This window comes from Arachis stenosperma, chromosome 2 (assembly GCF_014773155.1).
Source record: "Arachis stenosperma cultivar V10309 chromosome 2, arast.V10309.gnm1.PFL2, whole genome shotgun sequence".
In the NCBI taxonomy this organism is placed as follows: domain Eukaryota; kingdom Viridiplantae; phylum Streptophyta; class Magnoliopsida; order Fabales; family Fabaceae; genus Arachis; species Arachis stenosperma.
The window spans coordinates 9576551-9602516 of NC_080378.1; the positions used below are offsets into that span (position 1 = coordinate 9576551).

Genomic DNA, 25966 nt, shown 5'->3' on the forward strand with positions numbered 1-25966 from the left:
CAACCGGTCACAGGGGTCGATTCGTTCACTTATGTCGTTGGTTGAGGACCCGCTTGAGATTTCTGAATGATAAAGGTGCGATATGTCCCACTTTAAAATGTTCAGGACCGGAAAGGGTATTTATCCTAAAAATAATAAATTTTGATGAGTGATGGTTCTAATATTTTTCTATTAAGATTATTATTAGGAAAATTTTTAAAATTTTATATTTTAATAAATACACTAAAAAATTAATCTATAAAAAAGATTCATATAATAATTTTAGCACGTGCCTTAATCCTAAAACAATTAATAATAATAATAATTTGTAAGTTCATTTGTTTATCTAAAATTAAGATACTTCTAATAATTTCAAGTTAATTATTAAGAGGTCAAACTAGATAAGCATAATCTAGTCCAGTTTACCGTTGACGACGGTTCTACTGCTCATACCGCTGCTGCGTCTTAGTCCTTGGTTACCAGAATATTCCAAAAGAATAAACTACCTTCTTCCGTAACAATCACACTATCACAGCAAATAGAACCGTAGAAGAAACGACAAAGCGCTGATCTGATCTCTGATCTGGTTTCTGATCAGATCAACCTCCGATTCCGATGGCTTCCACGGAGGGTTTGGTACCAATAACTAGGGCTTATCTTGCTTCTTATTACGACAAATACCCCTTTCCACCTCTTTCTGACGATGTCTCTCGCCTTTCTTCTGAGATTCGATCAATTTCCAATGACTTGCTCCATCAGCATCCTCCTAACCAAGGTTTTGTTACTAACTTGCTCTTTCAATTATTATTATTATTGCTTAATCTCCTGCTAATTCCGAATCGCCAGAGCTAGTTGCTTTGCAGTAACTGCATTGATTAGTTGGTTTATTTTATTTTGGAGGAGAAAGGAAATGGCTTTTAAGTGGAAGTAGGAGAAGGAACTGGTTTAGAATGTAAAATGGAATTCAGAGTTATAGTTACTTTTCAAAGTTCAAAACCTTTCCTTCACTTTCAAAACCTCATCTCGCAAACACCGCCAAGGGCAATTCTAATCTGCATTTGGTGCGCTTTCAAAGATGTTTGCCTAGTTAGCTGGAGAATACACATAATACAACTTTTACTTAATCACATTGTTGGAAACTTGTAGGAAAATTAGGATCATGCAAAAATTCTGGATGTCTTAGTGCACCTTATGTTGATGTAAAATTAACATCAGTTTTCATACTTAAAGATTGTTTAGGGGGAAAAAAAAGAAAGAAAGAAAGAAAAGAAAACTTGTTTATAGTGGCGGTACCTTCATCTTTGTGTTGCCTTCGAGTATAAATATTTTTTGCTTTAGAATGTTATTCAAGGGTTGTATTATTTCAGGAGAAAGCATGTTAATAAAAGAAGCAGATGGCCAACCACCGCATAAAATTGATGAGAACATGTGGAAGAATAGAGAATACATTGAAGAGACGATTTTTTTACTTGATAAACCTAACTGGCCAGAAGCGGTAATGTATACATTTTTTATTTCGCTTTACCTTTTATATGTGATTGACTGGATTTTTTGAAACCAATATGTGAATTTACGAATGCAGAGCATGGTGCATTCTATAACTTCCCTTCGGCATAATCTACATACTGATATTTTAGCTTCTATGAATTAATATGAAGCAACCATAGGTGAAAAATTTTGCGAATTCTTAGATACCAGCTTTTTTTTTTTTCCAGCTGAAACAGCAGTCCTCACCTAGTGAAGTAGAATATGCTGTTATACTTGGGCAGCTGAAAGATAAACTTTATAGTACTTTGAAGTTTTTGGAATCTTTCCAAGCAAAGAATTCTGAGCATGTGTTTAACACAGGTACCTCTTTGCTTTCGTATTGAATTGTAATGGTTAACATACTTCTGATTGCCTGTGTATTTTTGTTGCATACTTTATTCTGCTTTCTTTCTCATATATGCCTTTTGTTATTAGTCTTAGTGGAAATCAAGCAGCAACACTGGGTCTGTTGTGTGTGTGTGTAAGCAAGTGTGAGGAGAGATGGGAAATTCTGTTTGATTTACGAAATGCATGGAAAAATTATTATAACTGTAATATACCTTCTAGAAGAAGTCAAGAACACCAAGAAGAATTAGCCCATTTGAAAAAGCAGTATTCTTAAAGATTCGATAAAGCTTTTTATGTTTGTTGTCAACTACATAATACGGCCCTCCAATTTTTTTCGCACTTGATTAAAAAACAAGACATTATAATGATGTAGCCAACTGTGGGGTGAGGATTATTATTATTAATTTTCCATGGTTGATGTCTCGACAAGTATGAATCTGTGTGCTAAAGGAAAAGATGATTCGGAACCTGTGTTCTCTTCCTGAGAAAAAGAGAGTATTGGAGCAGCAAATGCAGATATTTTCTTTGTCTGAGTAATATATTAGGGAATAGGATGATACTATCTTATTGCATCGTTCCTGGGCTTGCAAGCTGAATTTGTTGCTTTAGATGTTATACTGCTAAACTATGGCATTAAAGCAGTCAATAGTAGCTGATATCGGTTTAGTTACTCTAGTAATACTGTAATAGAGTGAGTTAGTGAGATACTTAAGCGAGCCATAGCTAAGAGTTAGCTAAACAGATTGGACTAAAAAAGTGCCAGCTAGGGTTAACAGCTATAACTAAAGTTAGAATAGAACCCTATGGTAGCTTACTCTGCAAGTCAGCGTCACTATGTAGATAAAGCTTAGAGTAGAGCATTGCTCAATGATGAATAACAGAATCAGTTTCCTCTCTCTCTCTCTCTATCTCTCTCTCTCTCTCTCTCTCTCTCTCTCTCTCTCTCTCTCTCATAGATATGAGTTTCTATGAAATAGCCTTAGTCTTTTAGTTGGACTCAAGAACTGATTTTCTGAAAAAAAAAAAAAAAGGTTCTGGTGAAGAAATGGCGGTGTGGAAGATGACCTTATTGTTAATTTAAGATCTAGGTCCTTGGATAAGTGATTTCATGACATTAATGATCTTTTGGTTTCACTTCTGGTTTATTTGTTTAGAATAATATAAACAAGTGAATTCCAAAGTGAAGGACTTTGTTGGTTTTTATGTTTTATAATCTATTTAAGTCATGTATTAATCATGTTTGCATCCTTTTCTATAAAGAATTAGTTTTGATAAGCTCTATGAATTGCTTCATGGTCATACTTTACTTTCCGGTCATTCTTTCATTTTGATTCTGCATTAGTTTGTTGAAATTCCTATTCAACACACATTTAAATTCATATGCAGTTATGACATATTTACCTCAAGACTTTCGAGGAACACTCCTCAGACAGCAACGGGAGCGCTCGGAGAGGAATAAGCAAGCAGAGGTTGATGCTTTGGTAAATTCTGGTGGTAGCATACAAGAGCGATATGCTCTTCTTTGGAAACAACAAATGGATAGGTGAGAGCCTTAACAATTGTATGTCTCTTCTTGTTCATGAAATAATAAGAGATATATAAAGCAACTTAAGTGTCACAGGAGAAGGCAGTTGGCTCAGCTCGGTTCTGCAACCGGAGTCTATAAAACACTTGTGAAGTATCTTGTTGGAGTTCCACAGGTACGATTATTGTGGATTGTTAATATGTGGCTGTCCTGTCCTCTGCTCCTTATTCTACATGCTTATATTTTCTCGTAGTGTCAGCCTAAATTAACTTTAGCACTTTTGGCTGATACATGGACTTATTCAATGATTTCAAATACTGGGTTTAGTACTGTTCAAAATGTACACATTCGGAGAAAATCGTCATTTGAATTTTGTGACTGAGTACACATTGTCTTCACTTGGGTATTATTTGTATTCTGAGACATCTTCTTTTCTGTTTGAGCTGTAGGTATTGCTTGATTTTGTTAGGCAGATAAACGATGATGATGGGTAATAAATATTCAAACTCTCATCCCCGATTATGCATGCCATCATACCGTATAAATAACAATAATATGTGAATTCTTTTGTGATTGTAGGCCCATGGAGGAGCAGCGTCATCGCTATGGACCACCATTATATAGCCTCACTTCGATGATTCTTTCTATTCGACTCTTTCTTTCATTATTATGGATACGATATGGGGCCACGAAACTGTAAGATACCTTGCATCTTTGTTAATTTATTGTTAATTTTTTATGGTTGTGTTTTAAACCACTGTTCTATGGCTGTTTAACAAGATTGGTTATGTGTTAATGTTCTGTCTTCTAGCTTAAAGGGTTAATGTTCTGTCTTCTAGCTTCTAGCTTGGTCTTTCTAATAGTCTAATAGAATGGCTTGTTGCTATTGTCAAAATGTGAATGTGATTAGTCGAACCCCAGATGGCAAACCCATAAAATCCTGCATCTTACTTGAGAAACCACCCAAATATAGACCAGAGCAGTTCAATAGTACCCTGGATCAGAACTTATCAGCAACCAACCCTTGAGGGCAAGTGCGGACCATATTGATAGACTATGGAAATGGAAGTACCATTAAAGGAATGGCCATGAACCCAACAAAATCCCCTGCATATCTGGATGGAGACACTTAGACATGCACAATATACACAATAATGCTGCACCAACTGCTCCTGGGCATAATCATCCCTGGATCACAGTCAAGGCATCCTGCTATTCCCTAGATTGTATGTTAGGACATAAGGCAAATGGAGGAGAAGGATGTATTTGTTATTAGACCTTGACCCTGGATGTTGAGAATGAAGCTCATTGATTTGCTATGATTGTATTTGGCATCAATTTGTGGCAATTATCAAATGATTTTTTATTAGTTACTTCCTTTTAAAAAAAAAAAGATAAAAGATATGATCAGCTTCTTAAATCTAGCAAACACTGCTAATTGAGTTTCAGTTGTCAATTTGAAGATATGTTATGTTTTGATAAGTACATAACTGATTAGACAAAAGATCGAGTGTTATGGAGATTTGGAGTTTGTGATGTCTTAGAATTCATAGAACTCTGAGTTCAAAGATTTTGAAACTTTATGTTTTTTAAATCTTGCTAAGAACATACATCTTACTTCTCTATCATAATCCATGGGCCGTGGAAGGAGATCCTCCTAGTATGTAGAGAGATTTAGGGGCTTTGTTTGTTTGATTCCATTGAAGAAGTGATATTCTAGTAATTATTTTACAATACTAGACATCATGGTAATTCTCCATCTCCTGCTTTATCTGGATATTGTTAATAGAAAAAGGGAGCAGCTGGCTCTGCTGGAAGAAGCTGTTGAAGTCTACACCAGAGAGTTTGAGAGGTTCCTGACATTTATTAGGTATTGTAATGCTTTAATGCTTCTGTTCATATTGCTTATACTGCAATATCTGTTTATAGTTGTTTATACTCGTGTTAAATTGGTTCCATGTGGCCTCCCCACCTAGTGGGATAAGGCTTTTTTCTAATGGTGTTAAATTGGTGATACCTATATCTGATTCCATCGTTACATCCGTTATATATTACTAACTTTATAACAAAAATGTGCCACATGACACTCTCTTATTGCAATTGAATTGAAATCTTTCTCTCCAAAATTAAAGAGGTCTCTCCTTCCCCCTCTTCCCTTTTCTTTGTCTCTTCCTCCTCCACTCATTTTATCTTTCTTATATATTATTACTAATTGCTAATTAGACAACTAAAATGTATCACATAATATTTTCTCATTACAATTGAAATTGAAATCTATTATATATTGTTAATTTGAAAATCAAAATGTGTCATATGGCACTCTCTCATTACAATCGAAATAAAATATTTTCCTCTAAAATTAAAGAGTTCCCTCTCCCTTCTCCACTCACTTTATCTCTCTTGGCTTTTTAGTTAATATGCTACAATTTCTAAAACTTATTACGAAATGCACTCTTTGCAAACTATTTATTCAGATGCCTCTGTTTTTCCACAGTGGCATCTATTATGGTTTTTTTGGTATCCTGACTGGAAAGCGCTTATCCAGGAAGCGCTTCTAACAAAGACAATGCTGACCTATAAAGCGTTCACTATACAAGAGGTGCTGGAGCAGAACACGAATCTCATATCCCTTTCTTTTCTCATTTAATAAAATCTTTAATATTTATTACAACAACGTTAGATATTATTAATTTTTAAATTTATAATAAAAATTAAATATTGAGATATAAAATAAAAATTGAATATTGAGATATAATTTATTTTGAAAAATTTAGAATTCCGTAATAATATTACGGACAAAAAATATTGTTCTCATTGAAAACTTTAGGGAAATTAATTTACGGCCTATATTTGATGGTTTTCCAGAATACAACTATCTGTTTCGTAATTTTGTGTATGGTGGTGTTGTTAAATTGGTGATACCTAACTCTGGTTCCACATTACATAATATTGGTTGACATTCAGAATTTAGGGAAATTATTTACAGCCTGCTAGTATATTTGATGGTGGTTTTCCACAATACAACTATTTGTTCTGATAATTTTGTTTGCGTTTAATAATTTTCTTATTGAAGGAGGACAGTTCAATTTCATCTGAACTTTCTTAGTGATTTATATGATCTTGGAATACCTTGTTAAATGTATGATTAACCTGAGGAAACTTAAAAATCAGTATCTATAAAGTGATGATGATATTTGGGCTGTGTTCTCCCCATGCAAAATGATAGTGAATTTCAATGTGCTTTTATCTTTTCATTGAGGATTGGACTTCCAAATCAAAGTAAACCTGTCCTCTATCTGTAAAAGCTGGTATAAGGTGAATGTTAGCATATATAATATAAAAAAAATGCATGAATATCTGACCTAGAATGGGTTGCAAACCTCCTGTTCTGTCTATATTGAGAACTTTGATAAAGAGAATAAGGAGTTTGCTAGTCTTGTTCTATATCCAATATCTCCGAAGTCTTTCCTCAGCACTCTAAACACCTCTCACCTCTTCCCCTACTCCACTACTATGTATCTTTGCAAAGTTTTGTACAAAATATCTCCTTGCCTCTCCTACTTTTATTCCTTTTAGAACCAGTGCCTATAAATAGTTACTTGTGCTAACATTACAAGAGAGTGGGAGTAATTAATAAGCATTGTGATTTGAAGTTGTTCAGCACTATCAGCTGTCTTAGCCATCAGTTCACATGTTGCAATTCCTATTACTTGATACTCAACTTTTAGCCTCTACCAGAAATTTTTGTCACCGTTGAATAACTAGCAAAATGTTTTTATCAGTGAGGTCTTTGCAAATGCACCTTTTTTCATCTCAGCAGAGGTTGCCGGTGCTTTGGATGCAAGGTAAATATTAAAGCTTGCACTCATGTATGATTTCCTCTATTTTGATGTTAATTTTCAAGTTTTTCAATTTCAGCAAAAATGATGACTACAAAGAGATAACTGTTCCAGCTGGCAAAACTTATGAGGTATATTTACAAGTCTTGCAAAATATCTTCATTTCTATTTTTCCTTAATTGTGACAGCTGCTTATTTTCTTTTTGCATCTGATCATCCTTTTGAAATGTAGGAATTAAAATTATATTGATACAGATGTGAATAGGTGAAAAAACCGCATAATTATCTGGTGGTGATCTAATTGAATTCATTTGCACTTTAAAAGGTTGCATTTGAGGGAGACCTATAAAATTACGAACAACTGAAACAAAGTGATGAATATGAAACTATATTTGGTCATGTTAAAGTTTGTAGTATTCATTGGAGATAAGGAAAAGACAGTGATGAAAGACTAATGCTATCAATATGTAGAAATCTTAGACAAGAGTAATACAAATCTACTAAAAGAACAAAAATCCTAAAATGATCAGAGTTGCCATTATCATGGGTAGCTATCAACTGAGAAGCTAGAAAGAAAGGGAAATCATGTGACTGAGTTTGTGATTCAATTCAATTTTTCTTTTCCACATAAACATGTAGCATCTCTCTTTTTTTTTTTTTTTAAATCCTGTTTATATCATGTTACTGGACAGTTTCAGTTGAATGAATTGGACTTATCTTTTCTTAGGTTTTGCTCTCAGTGGACTCCGTAAACTCGTACATTGCTTGGGATTTTTCATTAGTACAAGGCAAGATAAATATGGTATTGCTACAGTACAACATTTCTATTTGAAGAATTCATGATGTTTTCCTTGCATCTGTATGAGGTGAAATTTATGTTTTCTGTGATTTATTGTCAGGATATTGGATTTAGTTTGGAGTTTTTAAGTCCTTCTGGTGACAAAACTGTAAGTTAATCTGCTTTAATATATGCACTGTTTTGTTCCTTTCCCACCAAAACACACACAAAAAAAAAAGATGCAGTTTTTTATTATCTTCTTTAATAGGATTACTAGTTTAGGACTTTACCTATTGGACACGTTGAGTGATTGAAAAGCTACCCTTCACAGAAAGCTCTTACTTTGATTAATTTTGCTCTTGTATGGAGAATCCCGTACCCTCCAATTACTTGTATTATTTTCTCATTGAATTAATGATATTCTTCTTCGAAGAAATTTTGCATTGTGTTTTCAATTGATTTTGCCAGAAAGCATTTCTCATGTCATTCTTAAATCAGCCATTATCATCTTCAAACTATTGGACCCACCACCAGCCACTTTTTTTTTTGTTTTGCCATTGCTGACTTTCATGGTGGTTGATTGTTTTGGCACAGCTGATGTTACCGTACCGCCGCTACGAGTCTGACCAAGTGAGTTTTCATGCTTGTAGCAACTTAAAAACTTTACTAAGCATTTGACATGTAAGTTCTCATCTTAGATTTTCCTCCATATAATTTTAGGGAAACTTCTGCACATTGATGGGTGGAAGCTATAAGCTGATATGGGACAACACGTACTCAACCTTTTTTAGAAAGGTATGCAAATTTTGCTTCGCTCATTTCATGCTGTTACACTTTTTTAGTCCGATATTTTTCATTGTACTAAACGGGAATATTGTTATGTGCATTATATGAGATGCAGGTAGTGCGATACAAGGTAGATTGTATACCACCAGTAACAGAGCCCGTGGAATCTGACTGAAGCAAGGGAAGGTTATTATTCATTTTAATCTTGCTGTAAACAAAAATTTCCATTTCCATTATATTCACCGCTGGATTAATAGGTATTAATGTGTCTATTAATCCTCTTTTTATTTATTAAATGTGTGTAATAGTAACAAAAGTAAGATTAATGAAGATGATAATTATTTTACATTTTAATTGAAAGATCTTGAATCTAAGTTTTAGAAATAGTAAAAAATGTCGTCTAATTCCCATTATAATATATATATATATATATATGTGGAGGGTAAGGAAATATCTGCACACAATTTCTTTATTGTTTAAAGCTGCATATTTTATTTGTTTATATTATGTGTATACCTTATGATCGTATTTGAAGATTGATAAAGAGAATTTATAGTTTAGAATTTAGGTTTTGTTTGGTTTCTATTCTAGGATGATAGACACAAGAACAATATTGAAACATAGAAAACAAATCTCTCTTGATTTTTTTTTTTTTGGTATTTAATCTCTCTTGATTTTTGTTATAATGAATAGAATTTAAAAAGTGTGCAAGTCTCATGTTTAGTTTAAAGTTTAAACGACAAAACAAATGAGTAAAATAAATTCTTTCTGGTTAAAAAGGAAAAATAAAAATTCTAAATTTCGAACATCCCAATTGTTTGTCATCACAATCATTGTATATGAGCAAATATTTTTTTAAAGTTTATTTTTTTGATGAGCTTTTACCGATAAAAAAAAAACTTAAAAAAAATATCTGCTCAATTCTTTTTTTAAAAAAACCTTAGTTATCCATAGAGGTGCATATCTATTTACTAGATTCTATAAATTGCAAATAACATCATAATTTATTACTTTATTAACGAAATAAACATTACCCAATGTCACATAAGAGTAAATTATTACATGTCTAAAGTCTTGAACGAGAAGTAATGATCATCTATGCAGAATAGTATATGACTTAATAGGAATGCACTTCACTCCTGTTATAAAAAAGACCAGAAGGACTACCATTTGGAAGTAAAGCTAATCTCACAACATTAGCAGCACCTTCTTCCACCGTATAAAAGCCAGTATTTGCAGTGATATCAGTCTTAATATAACCAGGACAAAGACAATTGATGCAAAAAGTAGGCAACATTTTGGCAAGAATTCTTGTATAGGCATTCATAGCAGCTTTGGACAGAGTGTAGGCACCAAAAACCGTAGGCCAGCCTTTGTCTTTTAATGACCCTTCTTTGAAATCTTTCATAAACTCATTTAACACCACATCCACTCTCTCTTCAGTAAGGTTTTCGGCATCACTTAACACCCCTTTGCCCCATTTGTTTGATATACGCTGTGTTTAAAATAAATAAGTATTTTTATGGTCATTATTTGTAAAAACAAATAATTAATTTAGTGAAATATTTTTTTACTACTATAATTGTAAAAATGGTTGTTTACTATTTTTTTATAGTCACTTGTCAATCAAAAAATAAAATTTCTCTAAGACATTTCTTGCAGTTAAATAATTGTCAAAAAACGAGTTTTAATAACAGTTCGATTGACATTGGGTGATTATTGATGACCAAACAAAAATGTGAATAAGTGTTAACTCAATGTTTTTCCTTTTCCATAAAGAATACTTAACTATTTTTAATAATTAATAACCTAAAAAATTACTCGACTAAAATAATTATTTTTAGGGGACATAAAAAGTTGTACTTTTTTTTATCCCTTGTAGCAATAGCCTCCTAGAGCATACATGACATAGTCATTAACAAACTCCGGCCCAATCTAATCCATGGATACCCTAATTTTTATAAAGATTCAGGAAAAAGGGTAATGCTATATTAAAAACAAAAATCTTAATAAAAAAAGCCAACAAAAAAAAATATTATATGTAGTGTACATATTTATTATAAATTTAGTAAAAACTTTTACTTTTTATTCAATTCTATTCTTCACAAAAGAAATTCTCTTAATAAGTTCTAGTATACCTTACCTCTAATATTCCCAAGGAAGATGACACGTTCACAATTGTTGGTGAATCAGATAACTGGAGGAGGGGAAGAAGAGATTCAGTCGTTCTTTTAGAACCGTAATAATTTATTTGCAAACATTCTTCGCCTAATTCATATGTTTCAATCCTTGCTTTTTCTAGTTCTTCTTCAGATAAATCCTGAAGATTAAGAACAGGTCAATCATAATTAGTAAGCATTATATACTAGAAGATAAAATATTTAGCCCTGCCCAGGGATGCTTACCTGGGGTGTCAATATTACTGAAACGATTAAATCGTTGTCTGTAATTACAAGTCCACTAATCCCTGCGTTGTTAACCTACAAAATGCAACACTTACAAATCATCATCAAAATGAGAACTTTGAGAAGTAATCCAATATAATTAGTATACTTTAACTTGGCTCTTTATACTTTTTTTTTTTAACTTGTATCTTTACATTATTTTTAATTTTGTAATTAGGTAATTTTATGTCAAAAATATTAAAATTAATAAAATAATTTTTTCAAAAAATATATGCTATGTTGTTCTTAATTTTAGATATCTTTAATTTGTAGAAAAATATTAAATTAACTTTAATATTTTTTATAATAAAAAGAATCTAATTACAAAATTAAAATAATGTATAAATCTAATTAAAAAAATGTAAAGACCTAATTAAAAATTTGACAAATCATAAGAACTAACTTAATTAAACTTTTAATTAAAAAAACGCGTGTTGGTTATTAAGAAAATAGTACTGATTATATTGACTATAAATGGTGAAAGGGTAGGAAATTGTTACCAGAATATCAAGTTTGCCAAATTTGGATTTGATGAAATCTGCAAGAGAAGCAACACTTGCAGGATCAGCAACATCAAGCTGGTGAAAGAACACAAAATCAGAGAGATCTTTGAGGGTTTCCAAAGCATGAAGGCCTCTCTTCTCATCTCTTGAAGTCAACACAACCTTCACTCCATTTGAAGCCAATTGCCTTACTACCTCCAATCCAATTCCTTTGTTTGCTCCAGTCACAACTGCATACCTGCTTATCAACTCAAATCACACTCTACCTTTCAGTATTTTTTTATTCTTAGAATTTTATAAAAAAAATAAAAACTGAAAAAAAAATTAAAATAAGTATTTATTTAATTTCTGTATTTTGTTTTTTAATATTTTGTTAAGATTGTGAAAATAAAAGTCCTAAAAGTAATATATTTAAAATAAAAACAAATAAAAAAATCCATAACTCTTATTTTCTACATATATATAATTTTTATTCTATTTTCTCTTTTTTTTTTTTCTTAATCTTGATTATAGAAATATATCAGTTTTTTTGTCCGTAAAATATCACAGGTATATTTTCACTAAATTATATTGTAATGGAATATAATGAAAAATATAAAATACTTAGTTGCAATATAAAAAGCAACACATAGTTGTAATAACAAAAAAAAAGCGTGTTATTCTAAATTTGAAAAAAAAAATTAAATATAATATTTGTTGTTATTCAAGTTCATCGGTCAATATATATAGGTGTTTGTAGGTATAAAATACTTATAACTAATTTTCTATTTTTAAAATTTTTTCTTGAATTCTCATCAATAGCAAATTAGCAATAAAAACTTTTTTGAAAGTCTCTATCAGTTATAATCAGTTAACACTTTTTTTTTCATATTTATTTCATCAATTTGGAATCATTAGACATAGTACTTTTCATATTTATTTACTTCTTAATCTAATTTTTTTACAATAATCTTTAATAGAATCTATTCTTTTTCTTCTCATAATAATTGTACAATAAATTACAATATCAAATACTAAAAGAAAATTAATAATGCTAGGAAAAGATGGTTTTAACTATCCAAATGCCTTTGGGTGAATCTAAAATCTCTATGTGAATGCATGGTGCTTATGCTAGGCATTAGGATATTTCTTTTCTTTGTGAATTGGATGGTTCTGAATCTGTTTTCTGATTTATCATGTTTTAGGCATTTGAAGAGAGAAGGAAGATGAAGAAACGGAAACTAATTAAATCAGTTTCCGTAATACACGTTGCAATGATACTGAAGTATCTCTTCCTAATTTGAATATAGTGAAACATTTAATAACCAATATTTTAAATCATAAATAAATAAAATTAATTGCTATATTTATAATGAATTAAATTATTCCATTCTTGACTGATTTAGAATTGATTTTATATACTTTTCCAAAAAAAATATAATAAAATACAAAATAATTTATCAAACATGTAACATGCAAAAAAATAATACCAAAAAAAAAAAGATTCACAATACAAAACAATTCATCAAACATGTAATATACAAGAAAAGAAAATAAAATAATTCACTACAATAAGAAGCTATACCTAGCAAATTTAAAGGAAAAAAAAAGAGAAAAACATTGTAATCTAATTGTAATTAGGAGATACTACCTAGCAATTTTTTGTTGCAAAATTAGTTAAAGGATAATGGATAATGGATAAAATAAGAAATATAAAGCAATCATATATACCTATACCTTTATATATATAAACTATGTTATTGAATTTCAAGAAGGTGGTGTACTTCACCTTTGTGGAGCTTCTTCCATCTTCAGTTTGAAACTGAACAAGGCTTATATTATTAGCTTAACTTGTCCTCTTTACCATGCATGAAAAAATGATATTTTAATATTAAGCCATTTTTCAATGATAATTTCTCATAAAGCTAGCTCTGAGTGTTTTTGTTTTAGTGAGTGTAACTATATATAGACTTTGGAGATTAATCTCGTCCATCTTATATAAACTTTAAATAATATAAAATATATAGCAGATATTTATAAACTGATGGGCCAATGGATAATACAATTATATCTCTTTTTATTTATTTATTTATTTTTTGTGTGGTGAAACAGTGAACACGTGCAGAATTGGAAACAGACACATTCTTTCACGGAAATATTTGCTGCCTTCATTTGTCGGGGAGTTCCGGTAAGCAGGTTCAGTCAACTCTTGCCCATTTTTATTGGCTGGTCCCAAAATCCATTATATCAAAAAACAATCATCTAATTATCTAGAGTAACTCTAATTCACTATAATTTAAGAATTATCGTTGATTTTTTACCAACTCCAATTTGTACCTTATATGATTAAGTACGGAAGAACACGCAAACTAAATCACTACTTACCTTGTGAACATGTTGATTATCGTTACCGGTCATATACGCAACATTGATGGCTCCATCGACGAAGCAGGAGGAGATTTGCGGGCTGGAATGCAACCGAATTTGCGGGCGGAGCTTAGTGCAGGGATACGGGAGAAAGTTTGTGCAGTCTTAATGGAAACGTTGCACGCAACTATCCAGCAAATTGAGGAGGCCGTGGGTTACGTTATGAAGGGCGTTGGGAGCGACATTCCGGGTGTTTATACGGGCGGAGATGCAGACGGGGTGGATGTCAGCGTCCGACGGTCTGAGGATGGAGGGTTGCGTGCGCAATTGAACAAAAACACGGTACCGTGAAAAAGAAATGGAGAGGACGCCTAATTAAAAGGTGAAAATTCAGAGCACCTGAAGATATCTGAGAGTCGTTAGATGAAAATTTAGCCAAATCAATTAAATTATGTGACGGCTTTCAAGTATCAACTTCACGTGAAATTAACCGCGTTTGAGTTTTCACCTAATTAAAATTCTAATTTTTTAAATTTTTATTAATTAGTAATTATTTAAAATTTATTTTTTTAAAAATATAAAATTATTAATTATTAATTGTAGTTATTTATAGTTGATTGGTTTTTAATTCTACTTTTTTTTTATCATATACCACGTCATCATTTAATGTTTATAATTTATTATTGAATTGAAATGAATTTAACTGAATCCACATTTAATCAATGATAAATAATTGATGAGTCAATATTGTGTTATGAATTAGTGTATAACTCAAATGAATGAATAAGTTTAGAAAATTAATTTTTAATTAGTTATATAGTTAATTTTTATTATAAGTTTTTTATTTTTATTTTTAGAGAATTTAAAATAAAAAATTAATTTAAAAAGTTATTGATATTAACCGAGGAAAAAATTTAACTTTCTAATTTAATACTAAACTATTAATAGAAAGTTGTCAGCTAATGAAAATCCAACATATCATGCTGGAAAGAGCTTGAGAATTGGACTTTTTATTGTATTATCTAGAGAGTTAGCTTATATGTGGTTTCCTATTCAATCATTTATTTTTTTCGAGTAAACTTTGCTTCTTATTTTTTAGAGTAAAGTACTAAATTGGTTCCTACATTTGGGCATAATCTTGTTTTGATCATTAATATTTAAAGCGTCTTATTTAAATATAAAAAAGCTTCATTTAGCTTCAATTTATTCCCATTGTGAGGTCAAAATTAAATAATTAACGAAATGTCCTACATGACAGCAGTATAAAAACAAGGTTGATAATTTGGAGAATAAGTACAAGATTCAGAGGCACAAAATCAATCATGGATGCATCAATACATTTATTTATTATTTTTTTATAATTTAAATAAAACATTTTCTACAAAATTAAGAAAAATGGTAAATACATGTATTGATGCATGGTTGATTTTGTGCCTCTGGAGCTTATACTTATTCTCTAGATTATCGACCTTGTTCTTATACTGTTGTCATGTAGGATATTTTGTTAATTATTTAACTTTAATCTCACGATGGGTCTAAATTGAAGCTAAATGAAACTTTTTTAGATAAGACACCTTAAACCTTAAGAACCAAAACAGAATTATGTCCAAACATAGGGTACCAATTTAATACTTTACCCTATTTTCTATGAAACAACTTCTTCCTTCAATTAATTCTCCTTCATCCTCTGCTTCAATATTTATTTCCTCTTCACCTAACAAGTGCCAAAAACCTAAAATTTTAAATTTGAATGGTAAAAAAGGGGTATAATTATAACCCAACATTCATTGTTCAATGAATTTGTATAATTGCTTCTCCCCTTATTTTTTTCAATTAGTCATCGTGGTGGCATTGGCATTGCAATGAACATCGTGGTAGGAATTACTGCGGTGGATGAGATGGCAACCGCTATGGTGGTGGAGAATATGGAGGTGATGGTCACGGCAGAGTTCGTGGTGGTGGTGGATTCAAATGAGAAAATGGTGGAATAGAGCAGATCAGTGGAAAAAACTGAGCGGCGATGATTTAGAGCACATGCAGCAAGACTAGGAAAGCATAGAGTACATCAACAGCGAGAAGAATAGAGCGATGAGATATATTTATTTTCTGCTATCGTTTTTCTTCTTTGATATGATAATAATTCAAAACTTCAATGTTGTTTAATGTTCTAATTAGCTAATGTCTCCTTAAAATCTGATTAGGTAAGAAAGGCTGGTGGTGTCAGGTGGAAGTTTATGTCTGATGCTATGAGCAAAGCAAGTCCGTTCTTGCTTCTCTTTTATTATCCTTTTCTCCAGGGAACGATTATTTCCACTTTTGTTGTAGTTGTTGTTTTATGATTTACTCTCTAATTTGTTATTATTATCGTTTTTCAGTAACCATATCAAGTAAAGGCTGAGAAAAATAAACTAGCATATGAGGAGGATATCAAGGCCTACAATAAAGGATTGGTGATTACTTTAACTCAATGTTGTGATTCTCTCTTATATTGTGATTTATACTAATTCTATGGTTGAACTCTTTTGATGTATTAGAATGAGAGCGAAGATTCTGATAAGTCAAAATTCGAGTAAATCGACGATGATGAAGAGGTGATGGAGCTTTGAACTTTATTTTCAATTGTGAAATAGATTCTGACATTAGTTATTATTATTTGTTGTTATTGTTTTTCAACTGATGCTTGAGTTACTATATTTTTATTCTTAGGCATTTTAATATCACAAATGATATTGCATGGTTAGTACACAGAACAGTAAAATTTTGGAATTTAAGAACCTTTGAACTAATTGAATCTACTAGACAAGAGGTACCTAATTTTTCTAAATATTTCTACTTTATTTTTAGAATGGATCATTATAATTCGATATATATGCCATTAAGATTCATATATAGCACTTTTCAGTTGGCATTTGTGGTAACACCTTCATCAATTTTATAGTTATCTCATTACAAACTTCATGAAAACTGTTTCATGACTTCTGTAGTGGATCACCAATCTTAACCCTTATAAATTATAAACTATTTTATTCTTAATTTCTGTCATTTGTATCCTTGTGTCTACCAAGCTTAATAATGTCTTATATTCACAAGAGGAAGCTCCAGAAATTACCGTTTAAGAAGGGTTGTTGAATAAGATATCATGGGAGCAAGCGCAAGAAATGGAGAAAATGTCAACTCTTGATGAAATTAAAGAGGCGATGTGGAGTTGTGGATCCACTAAGGCTCCTGGTCCTGATGGATTTAATATGTTCTTCATCAAGAACACATGGAATATTATCGGGGTCGAGTTTAGTGAATCTGTGCTGAACTTTTTCAGAACAAGCTACCTCCCAAAGAATCTCAACATGACGTGGGTAACCTTGGCTTCAAAAGTGGATGTGCCTTCAGAGATGAAAGACTACATGCCAATTAGTATGATTGAAAGTATCTACAAAGTCATATAAAAATTTTTGGTCAAGAGAATGAAGGGAGTTATGAATTGTTTGGTGGGGGAGGTTCAATCAGCGTTTATTCAGGACAGACAAATCTTGGATGGTGCTCTCATCGCATGTGAAACAATAGCATGGCTGAAAAAAGAAAACAAAAATGGAGTAATTGTGAAGCTGGACTTCAAGAAAGCATATGACATGGTAAGGTGGTCGTTTCTAGATCACATCTTGAGAAAAATGGGGTTCGGAGTAGTTTGGAGAGGATAGATACAAAGACTTCTCAAAACTGCTGCTATGTCAATTATCATCAATGATTCACCGTCGGATTCTTTTCCGATAAAGAGAGAACTCAGACAATGTGACCCAGTATCACCTTTTCTTTTTATATTAGTGGCTGAAGTGTTGAATCGGATGTTAAAGTTGGCAAAGGAAAAATGTTTCATCAAAGGATTGGAGGTGGGTAAAGATAAAATACTGCTTTCCCATATCCAATTTGCTGATGATACTATCTTATTTTGTGCGCCGGACAAGGGAACCTTGAGGAACCACAGGAGAATTCTAGCGTGTTTTGGTATCATGTCAGGATTAGTAATCAATTATCAAAAGTCAATGCTTATTCCAATAAATATTTCAGACTCGGAAGCAAGATGTCTATCCCAAGAATTGAAATGTCCGGTAAGTTGTCTACCAATGAAGTATTTGGGGATTCAACTAGGGGCTAATCCGAGAAGAATTGAAACATGGAAACCAGTATTAGACAAAATTGAGAAGAAATTAAGTAAGTGGAAATCAGGCTTATTATCAAGGGCAGGGAGGATAACTATGATAAGAGCGGTGGTCAATAACCTACCGCTTTATTATCTGAGTTTGTTCAAACTACCAAACATGGTGGCAAAAAAGATAATATCTCTTCAATCAGACTTTTTCTGGGGTTCCAAGGATAGAAGGAAGAAGATGCCAACAATAAAGTGGTGTGACATTCAAAAACCAAAGGAGTTTGGCAGTTTGGGGGTGGGTGATATCACAATCAAGAATGCGGCATTATTGTTCAAATGGTGGTGGAGGTTTGCAAAGGAAGATAAACCACTATGGAAAAAGATTGTTATCTCTTGTAATGAGGGACATCTGAATAACCATGTGTTGGAAAGTGATTTTCCAAAATCGAATGGACCGTGGAGAGATATTGTACAAGTGGTAAATGAAGATAATTTTTTTAAAGAAATAACAATGAAAGGCTTCAGAATGTGTGTGGGAAATGGAGGCAAGACAAAATTTTGGGAAGATGTCTGGGTGGGCGAACGGTGTCTGAAAAATAAGTTTTCAATGTTGTATTCTATTTATTTGCAAAAATTCGAGCTGATCTCAAATTGTGGCTTCTGGGATGGTCTCTGTTGGAATTGGAACCTTTTATGGAGAAGGCATTTTTTTGAGTGGGAGAGCAAACACTGTGAGAAATTACACACTATTTTACATAACGTTATCCTTAATGCATGTACCGAAGATGATACTATCTGGTCTCTTTTTTAGGATGGGTACTTTTTGGTGAAATCACTGATTAGTACCGCCTTGGGAGAAAAGCTGGGGGTGGCAGAATCAAGATATTTTTTGGCAACATTTGGAGAGGAATGGTACAACCTAGAGTGGAGATGATGGGATGGTTTGCTTTACTAGGTAAATTAAATACCAAAGAAAGGCTAACTAGGATTAATATTATAAGTAGAGATGAATCTAAATGTATGATGTGTAATGCGGATGAAGAGGTTGAGGATCACTTGTTTGTGCATTGTAAATTCATTTACAAGTTGTGGTGTTTAACTTTAATGTTGGGGGGTGTGGTGTGGGTAAGTTCGAGTAGTATTAGAGAGTTTTTTTAAGCTTGGTGTGCACAAAAAGGTATGGTCATGGAGTTTAGAAAATGGGTTAATTTCTTCTTTGCAATTATATGGGTGACATGGAGAATTAGAAATCGTAGAGTCTTTGAGTTAAAAGAAACGAAGGAAGAGGAGGCATGGGAGGAGATAATGAGTCATTTGAAGGAGTGGGAAAAGATTCAAAATAAGAGGTTTGTGTGTATAAAAAATCAAGTGAGTCCAACTCTTTCTCTTCGTATACCACAATCGGCTCATAAACTACATTGGTGGTTATGTATTGAATTTATTCCAGAAAAACAGAGATATGAAATAGGTGGATATGTTTTTTGGTACTAATAACAAGTTGCTGGCCATTGTAAGTGAACTAATATGTGCAAGTAACAGGTTAGTGGCAGTTGTCCATGGTGTTGAAGTTGTTGTATAATTTATTATTGAAGAATCATTAGGACAGCTTGAAGAACTTGTAATAAGAACTGTAGAAGAAAGTATCATCAAATGACAAAGGGAGGATACTAAGAGTTGCTGGACACAAAACTTTGAAAGAAACAGGCTAAGAAATTTGCTACAAGAAGTCAAAACCATTGACTTTATATTGACAAAGTCTAAGGAATTTTCTTTGATTGAGAATTAGAGACAAATAGCAAAAGATAGTGATGAATTCTGTGTTATCTGGTATAATTAGTAACGTGTGTTGTATATGATTTAGCAGTTATAATTTTACATATATAATTAGTCTTCTAGTGTCTTGATGGCAATGCCAAAGAGATACTACGGAGATTAATGAAATGGTTATGTGGATTGTTCGAGAAAAATGCCTCTTTAAGTGATTAAGTATAATAGGTATTTAGGAGATAGTCTTTTTGAGATTATGAATTGTTTGTAATTTGTCTAAACAATCCTCCCCTTTGAATCGAGATGTCTAACAATAATCGAAAAAAAAATGTGCTTGAAGTGTAGACCAAGTTGATTTTATTAACATATATAGCACCTTGCTTATCTTGAATCTCCTGAGAAAAGGATAGGATTTCTTGCATAGGTTGTCTTTGGAGAGTTATGATATATCTCAAATTTGACCCCTTCAAAAATTACATTGCTTGAATATAGGATGATTATTTTATGCATACAAGTCAACTGATTTTTTTAGGTAATATTAAAAGTTGATGAAATTAAATATGAATTTGAGTAATATTTATTAACTTTTGCATCTTTTTATATGGTAATAAGTATATCTCTCTTATTGATCAAAATTAAGAGGAAAAAATAGGGACAGTGATTATGGTTGTATTTTGACATGGATATATTTGTATGACGTTGATATGTGCATGTGCCTTTGAATTATATGCATACTTCTAGAATTTTCATGTTTAAATCTTAGTAAAAAGTATTGTCACAAAGAATGCATTTGTTTGTGATTTTGGGGGTGCAGAAAGTACCTTTTTTTTTCATAATTTTATTATTGTTTAATATGTGATTGTGGTATAGATGTTCTGGATGCATGCAATTTTGGATGTGAAAATTTGAAAATGTTACTATATCTTAAATAATATGCAATGTGCATTATTCTCTGACTGAACCAGTGAAATCAAATTCCATATCAACTTTTCCTTTTATATTAGAATGAGACTCGCGCGATGCGTGGGACAGTAAATTAATGATAGTATATAATAAATATTAAAAATTGTTATATTTTGTAGAATTAAATTAAATATATATAAATTAAAAATAAATTTAAAAGGTGTTTTATTTAAAAAAAATTTGTAGTACAAAGTATTTGGATGTTGGAGTTGTACAAGGTGAAATTTATATTTGGTGGTTTGATTTTTGTATTTGTTTTAATTGATGGACTTAGTCTTCTTATGTGGTGCTCGCCCTCCTTTTTCTTTATTGGTTGTTGTTAGAGTTGCTTTTTTCTTTCGATCGTAGGTTCTTATGAATGCATATTCTTTATGAATTGTTGAGTTGTATGCACTTTCTTTTGTGTTGTTTGTTCCATCTTTGCATGTATGTTCTTCGTTCAAAGATGTGTCTTGAATTTGTATGGTTGTCTTTCTTCTCAATCTCTTGATGGGTATGTGATCTTCGTCTGATGATATTAGTGTTGGCGAAGTTGGTTCCTATAATGAATGAATAATTTAAATTAGAAATGAAAATGATGTCTTGAATATGTGATTTTTTTTAGTATTACCTGTTTTATTTGTTGTAATGGATGTTGAGGTTCAATATTTTTAGTTGGAACAAATGTCTTGGTAACAGTGTATTGTTGAGAATCTTCTTTGAGATTAAGGTCATTTAGTTTGACTTCAAATATAAGTGTGAGGTTGAATAAGTGTTTCAATTGGGGTGGTGTTCAATATCATTACTTTCCTGGAGTGTCATTAGATTTGAAATAGTTGTGCCCAACAATTTTTTTGCTTTGCTATCAAATAATACAAAAGTTGTTGTAGCACTTTGATCCGAAACCTTTAATTGAATTCTGAACCTAAAATAAGTATTATATTAGTAACTAATAATTTGATAGATGTAATTATGAAAAGTATATAGAATTACCTTATGGTTGGATATTATGGTGTTTGATTACATGTGTCACAAATGTAGTTGTCTTCTTTTTTATATGCTTTCTTATGACACTTTTCACATTCAACATAGTTCCATCCAAATTTGTCATTAATTTCATTTATAGTTACTAAAATTGTGAAGATCTTTTCCTATTCTAATATTCAATTTATGTTATCATTAGGTATATGGTATTTGAGTAAGTATAAATGTATGATGCATGTTGTGAGTTTTTTTTTTTTTCATACCTGACCATCAGATTTCCATTGCATGGCCATTAGATCTTGAATAGTTATTCGATTTCTAATCATTCTGCTCTGAAGATTTGTGTTGGCATTGTCTTGGCTTGGTATCTCCATTATTTCTTCATATTGATCAGTTCTGTTTAGGGTTTTGTTATATTTGTTAAATTGAATAATTAAATAAATAAATAAATTTTTAAGAGACTTATTAGTTATAAAATACCCATAAGTCAGCTATGTGAATTATTTAAACATACGAATTAGATCTCTCACAACTTTCTCTTTAAGGGGGCTACTTCCATCATCATTGTTGAATACTCCTAATCTATTTGATATCTCATTAGCTGTGTCATGGATATAAAGTTGTGCAAATTTACCTTTTCTCCCATATAAAGGAACCAAAGATCCAAGAAAATGGTCATTTTGACCGTTAATGTAAAAAGTATATGGGACACCATGTTTATTAATTTCATGATTAATTTTTTTATCCATAGACGTAAAAGCAAAGGCTGCATTATAGATGCGAATATGCTTCCTAAAATTTTTTGCAATATTGCTTCCATGGTAGTCTAGTAAATTATGTAGTAAAAGAGGAGGAGATTTTAACAATGGCAATTGGACTCTTCCTTCCAAGCAACAAATGGAGAATTTCGGATGAGTTATATTTCTGGTTTTGTGGGTCCTTTCTTCATTCCAAAGAGAGAAACTATTGCTGAAAGTAGGTATACTTAAATTTTGAGTAGATCGAACATATCTCTTTTGATTTAATAATTGCCTTCTTTTGTGTTTTGCTTCTCGAAACACAACATATCTTTCCATCTCATTATTTGTATTATCTGCGGAGTGGAAGATATACAATAAAGCCACAATAAGTCTTGAAGATGAGCTATGAATACATGATGATTGTCCACCTGTAAACAAAAAACTTCGATAAAAAGTAGTTTTAAGCCGAAAATATACCATGAAAAAGTATTAAAAATACAAATAGGCTTCTCAATTTATTTCTCAACAATTGGATTGAACTAATGAACTGGACAATATTACACAATAAAACTGGAAGGATATTCATATTTTTTTACGGATTGCAAAATTATTATTGATGTGATTTTTAAAAAAATATCTCTTTTTTCACAGATTTCTATGATTTTAAATATAATGCAAAAGATTTTATTTTCATCCTACATAATGACAGCAAACAATTACAATAAACTATACAGATTTTTTCTTATTAATTAGCTATGAGTAGCAACAATTAGAACAAAACATGTTACAAAATAATTTGTACTCACCTAAAGTGAAAGCTGAATTGGCAATACTCCTTAACTTAAGATATTCCTATCTCTTCGAGGGTTGCAGAATTATTATTGAAGTAATTTTTTTCAAAAATTATCCATTTTTCACACATTGATAGAATTTTAAATATGATACAAAATATTTCATTTAAATCCTACAGAATGATTCGTAAACAATTACAGTAGAATATTTTTTTACCAAAAATCAATAAAAAAACAGAACAAAATATGTTATAAGACCCTTTTGTACTAACCTGAAGTGGAAGCTAAATTGGCATTGCTGCTTGACTTAAGATATTGCTTTCTCCTCATCCTTACTTGTCTAAATTAGATAGATCTAAGTGTTTCAAATAACCGTGTTTTTATATTTTTAACATAGGCATCAAAATCACCTTAGGAATCAATTTATAATAAAATAAAAAAGGTGCAATCAAAGTCATGTTAAACAAATCAAACTGCATAATCATATGTTGGAGACACATATCCTTTTGTCTTTTTTTTCGAAAGGATTGCTCTCTGCCTCTTTTAATCTAACTATTTTGGATATTAAGTCTTCTACTCTGTCACTGCCACTGAAAATCCTTCTACAACAAAGAGAATTAAGACATGGTCAAAGAATGATAATCCATTCCAACTAAATTGTGAAAGCAATACAACACATGTGGAATAACAATTTGAAAAAAGGAACACATAAATGTAAATTGTGGAAGTAGTACTCCACATGTAGAATAACAATTTATAATTTGATGCTCAAATATTGCAATGAACAGTATATAGGGAGCAATAATTTTAAATGGATATTAATTTTGGTTGTGACTGTTAGATAGAACCCATTAAAAAAGAGGAATACATAAATCTGTGCTACTTACAATGATTTCACAATTAAAATATTACTATTAATTACAAATAAATAGGGCTATTGAAAATGTTATTGAACAACAGAATGAAAAGAGTAAAGGGCAAATTGTAAAATCTATAGAAAAATACCTGGGATCTGGAATCGAGCTCCGGCAGGAAAATCGCAACAGGAGGACTAGAGTTTGGCCTAGTTTCTACAATTTATGCAATTCGGCTCTACCGGAGATGGACATCGTGATGGACAATTTGTTTCGGAAAAAGCGCAATGGCTCATGGGACTGGAAGATGATGCAGGAAATAGGATTTTGGTATGGATAGGTGTTAAGAGAAAGAGGGTTTTGAGAAATATGAGAAAGGTAATAGGCTCTTTGGTTTTTCAGATTTTTTTTCTGTTAATTTGTATTTTAGAAATAAGGATTAATTTGGGAAAAATTATTTATTGTGTTAAGCTGTTGGTTTTTATTGTGTTTTTTAATTTTTTTTGTATATTTTTATTTTTTTTATTTGAAAATAATAACTGATTTGGCAAGATTTGAGTAGTTGATTCTAAAATTTTGCCAAGTAAGCGATGCTACTAACATGCCATTAATAGGAGAAAAAAAATGGCTTAAAAGTAATGTGGGTAAACTTATGTATTTACTTTTATATTAAGAATAGATGGTATAAACAGAAATGGATTTGCAATGAGCAAAGCAGCAGGTAAAATTAAAGATATTTATGGTAAGTCGCTAAATGAAACCGAGGTGGCAGTAGCTATTGAAGAGAAAGGAACTTATGCTTTTGAAATTAATCCTTCTCAAATAACTTAGTTGTGAGCTTTTCAAAGATATTGTTTTGTTCTTTTATTGTTATACCAATTCTATTTTTTTTTTTAGTTTTCCATCATCATTATTATGATGATAATAATCATGACGATTACCTTTTAATAGTTATTATAATTGGTTCAGCTAACAGTTTAATTTAGGGTAAAGTATATTTTTTGTCCTTGAAGTTTGGAAAAAGTTTCAAAAATACCCCTAAGTTTTATTTTGTTTCAATTTTGTTCCAAAAATTTTCGATTTGCATCAAACATACCCTAGACGGCTAAATTTTCAAAAAGTTTAAGACTAATCTAACAACAATGCATGAAAATTATACTTGATTTGCTTGTGTTGAAAGTTGTTCTTATGAAATTGTTGTTGAATTGATCTTAAATTTTTTGAAAAATTAGCCATCAGAGATATATTTGATGCAAATAAAAAACTTTTGGGACAAAATTAAAACAAAATAAAACTTAGGAGTATTTTTGAAACTTTTATCAAACTTTAGTAACAAAAATTATACTTTACCCGTTTAATTTATTTCATATATGATTGTTTATGATTAATCATATACACGTTTTTATTCGCGGTTCTGATTTGTGTTGCTCAATTATTGTTGGATACTGAGAAAAGTATTTGTGATACACATATAGTAAATATTTGCTCAATTCTTGGTTCTGATTTTTTTTTCTTTTCCTCCTTTTAAGAAATTACTGCAGAATCCAAGTCATCACAATTATTTTTTCGTTTTGCTATTTTCAACTTTTTTTTATTAATTTTCGATTCATATTTTCTTTTTATAAGTTTTTTATTCATTGGCTAAAACAGTTGGGATTGGTTAACACCC

General features: G+C 31.3%; 2 protein-coding genes and 1 long non-coding RNA gene across 5 annotated transcripts; 2 read left to right on the forward strand and 1 right to left on the reverse strand.

Moving 5' to 3' along the window:
- The first annotated feature begins 375 nt into the window (after positions 1–375).
- On the forward strand, positions 376–9136 carry LOC130961475 (uncharacterized). The gene is made up of 15 exons (XM_057887402.1): positions 376–754; positions 1347–1474; positions 1695–1827; positions 3241–3397; positions 3476–3554; positions 3829–3869; positions 3959–4075; positions 5169–5249; positions 7162–7224; positions 7298–7349; positions 7946–8020; positions 8118–8165; positions 8591–8626; positions 8717–8791; positions 8898–9136. Exons 1-15 carry the CDS (start codon positions 595–597, stop codon positions 8955–8957), a joined length of 1305 nt encoding a protein of 434 aa, XP_057743385.1. The 5' UTR covers positions 376–594; the 3' UTR covers positions 8958–9136.
- A 631-nt stretch (positions 9137–9767) lies between these two features.
- Positions 9768–14400, reverse strand: LOC130963701 ((+)-neomenthol dehydrogenase-like). Of its 2 annotated transcripts, none has more exons than XM_057889803.1 (5): positions 14094–14400; positions 11727–11967; positions 11188–11262; positions 10926–11102; positions 9768–10277 (listed from the first exon to the last, which is right to left on the reverse strand). In XM_057889803.1, the coding sequence occupies exons 1-5, from the start codon at positions 14102–14104 to the stop codon at positions 9900–9902; spliced, it is 882 nt and encodes a 293-aa protein (XP_057745786.1). In that variant the 5' UTR covers positions 14105–14400; the 3' UTR covers positions 9768–9899. The 2 variants fall into 2 exon arrangements, with proteins under 2 accessions (XP_057745786.1, XP_057745785.1); XM_057889802.1 differs by lacking the exon at positions 14094–14400 and adding an exon at positions 13498–13731.
- On the forward strand, positions 13257–16828 carry LOC130963702 (uncharacterized). Of its 2 annotated transcripts, XR_009079829.1 has the most exons (5): positions 13257–13896; positions 14161–14457; positions 15913–16334; positions 16451–16525; positions 16610–16828. It is a non-coding gene; the product is annotated as an uncharacterized LOC130963702 (long non-coding RNA). The 2 variants fall into 2 exon arrangements; XR_009079828.1 differs by lacking the exon at positions 13257–13896 and having other exon boundaries at positions 13983–14457.
- The last annotated feature ends 9138 nt before the right edge of the window (positions 16829–25966 follow it).

Bases quoted from the DNA above. Each gene is read 5' to 3' on its own strand.
- LOC130963701 (XM_057889802.1), bottom strand. From the start codon at position 13,517: ATGGAAGAAGCTCCACAAAG. The intron at 11,968-13,497 runs GTGAAGTACACC...GTTGATAAGCAG, and splicing joins ATGGAAGAAGCTCCACAAAG to GTATGCAGTTGTGACTGGAG. The intron at 11,103-11,187 runs GTAAGCATCCCT...CTTAATCTTCAG, and splicing joins CAGTAATATTGACACCCCAG to GATTTATCTGAAGAAGAACT.
- LOC130961475 (XM_057887402.1), top strand. From the start codon at position 595: ATGGCTTCCACGGAGGGTTTGGTACCAATAACTAGGGCTTATCTTGCT. The intron at 1,828-3,240 runs GTACCTCTTTGC...ATTCATATGCAG, and splicing joins TGAGCATGTGTTTAACACAG to TTATGACATATTTACCTCAA. The intron at 3,555-3,828 runs GTACGATTATTG...TTTGAGCTGTAG, and splicing joins ATCTTGTTGGAGTTCCACAG to GTATTGCTTGATTTTGTTAG.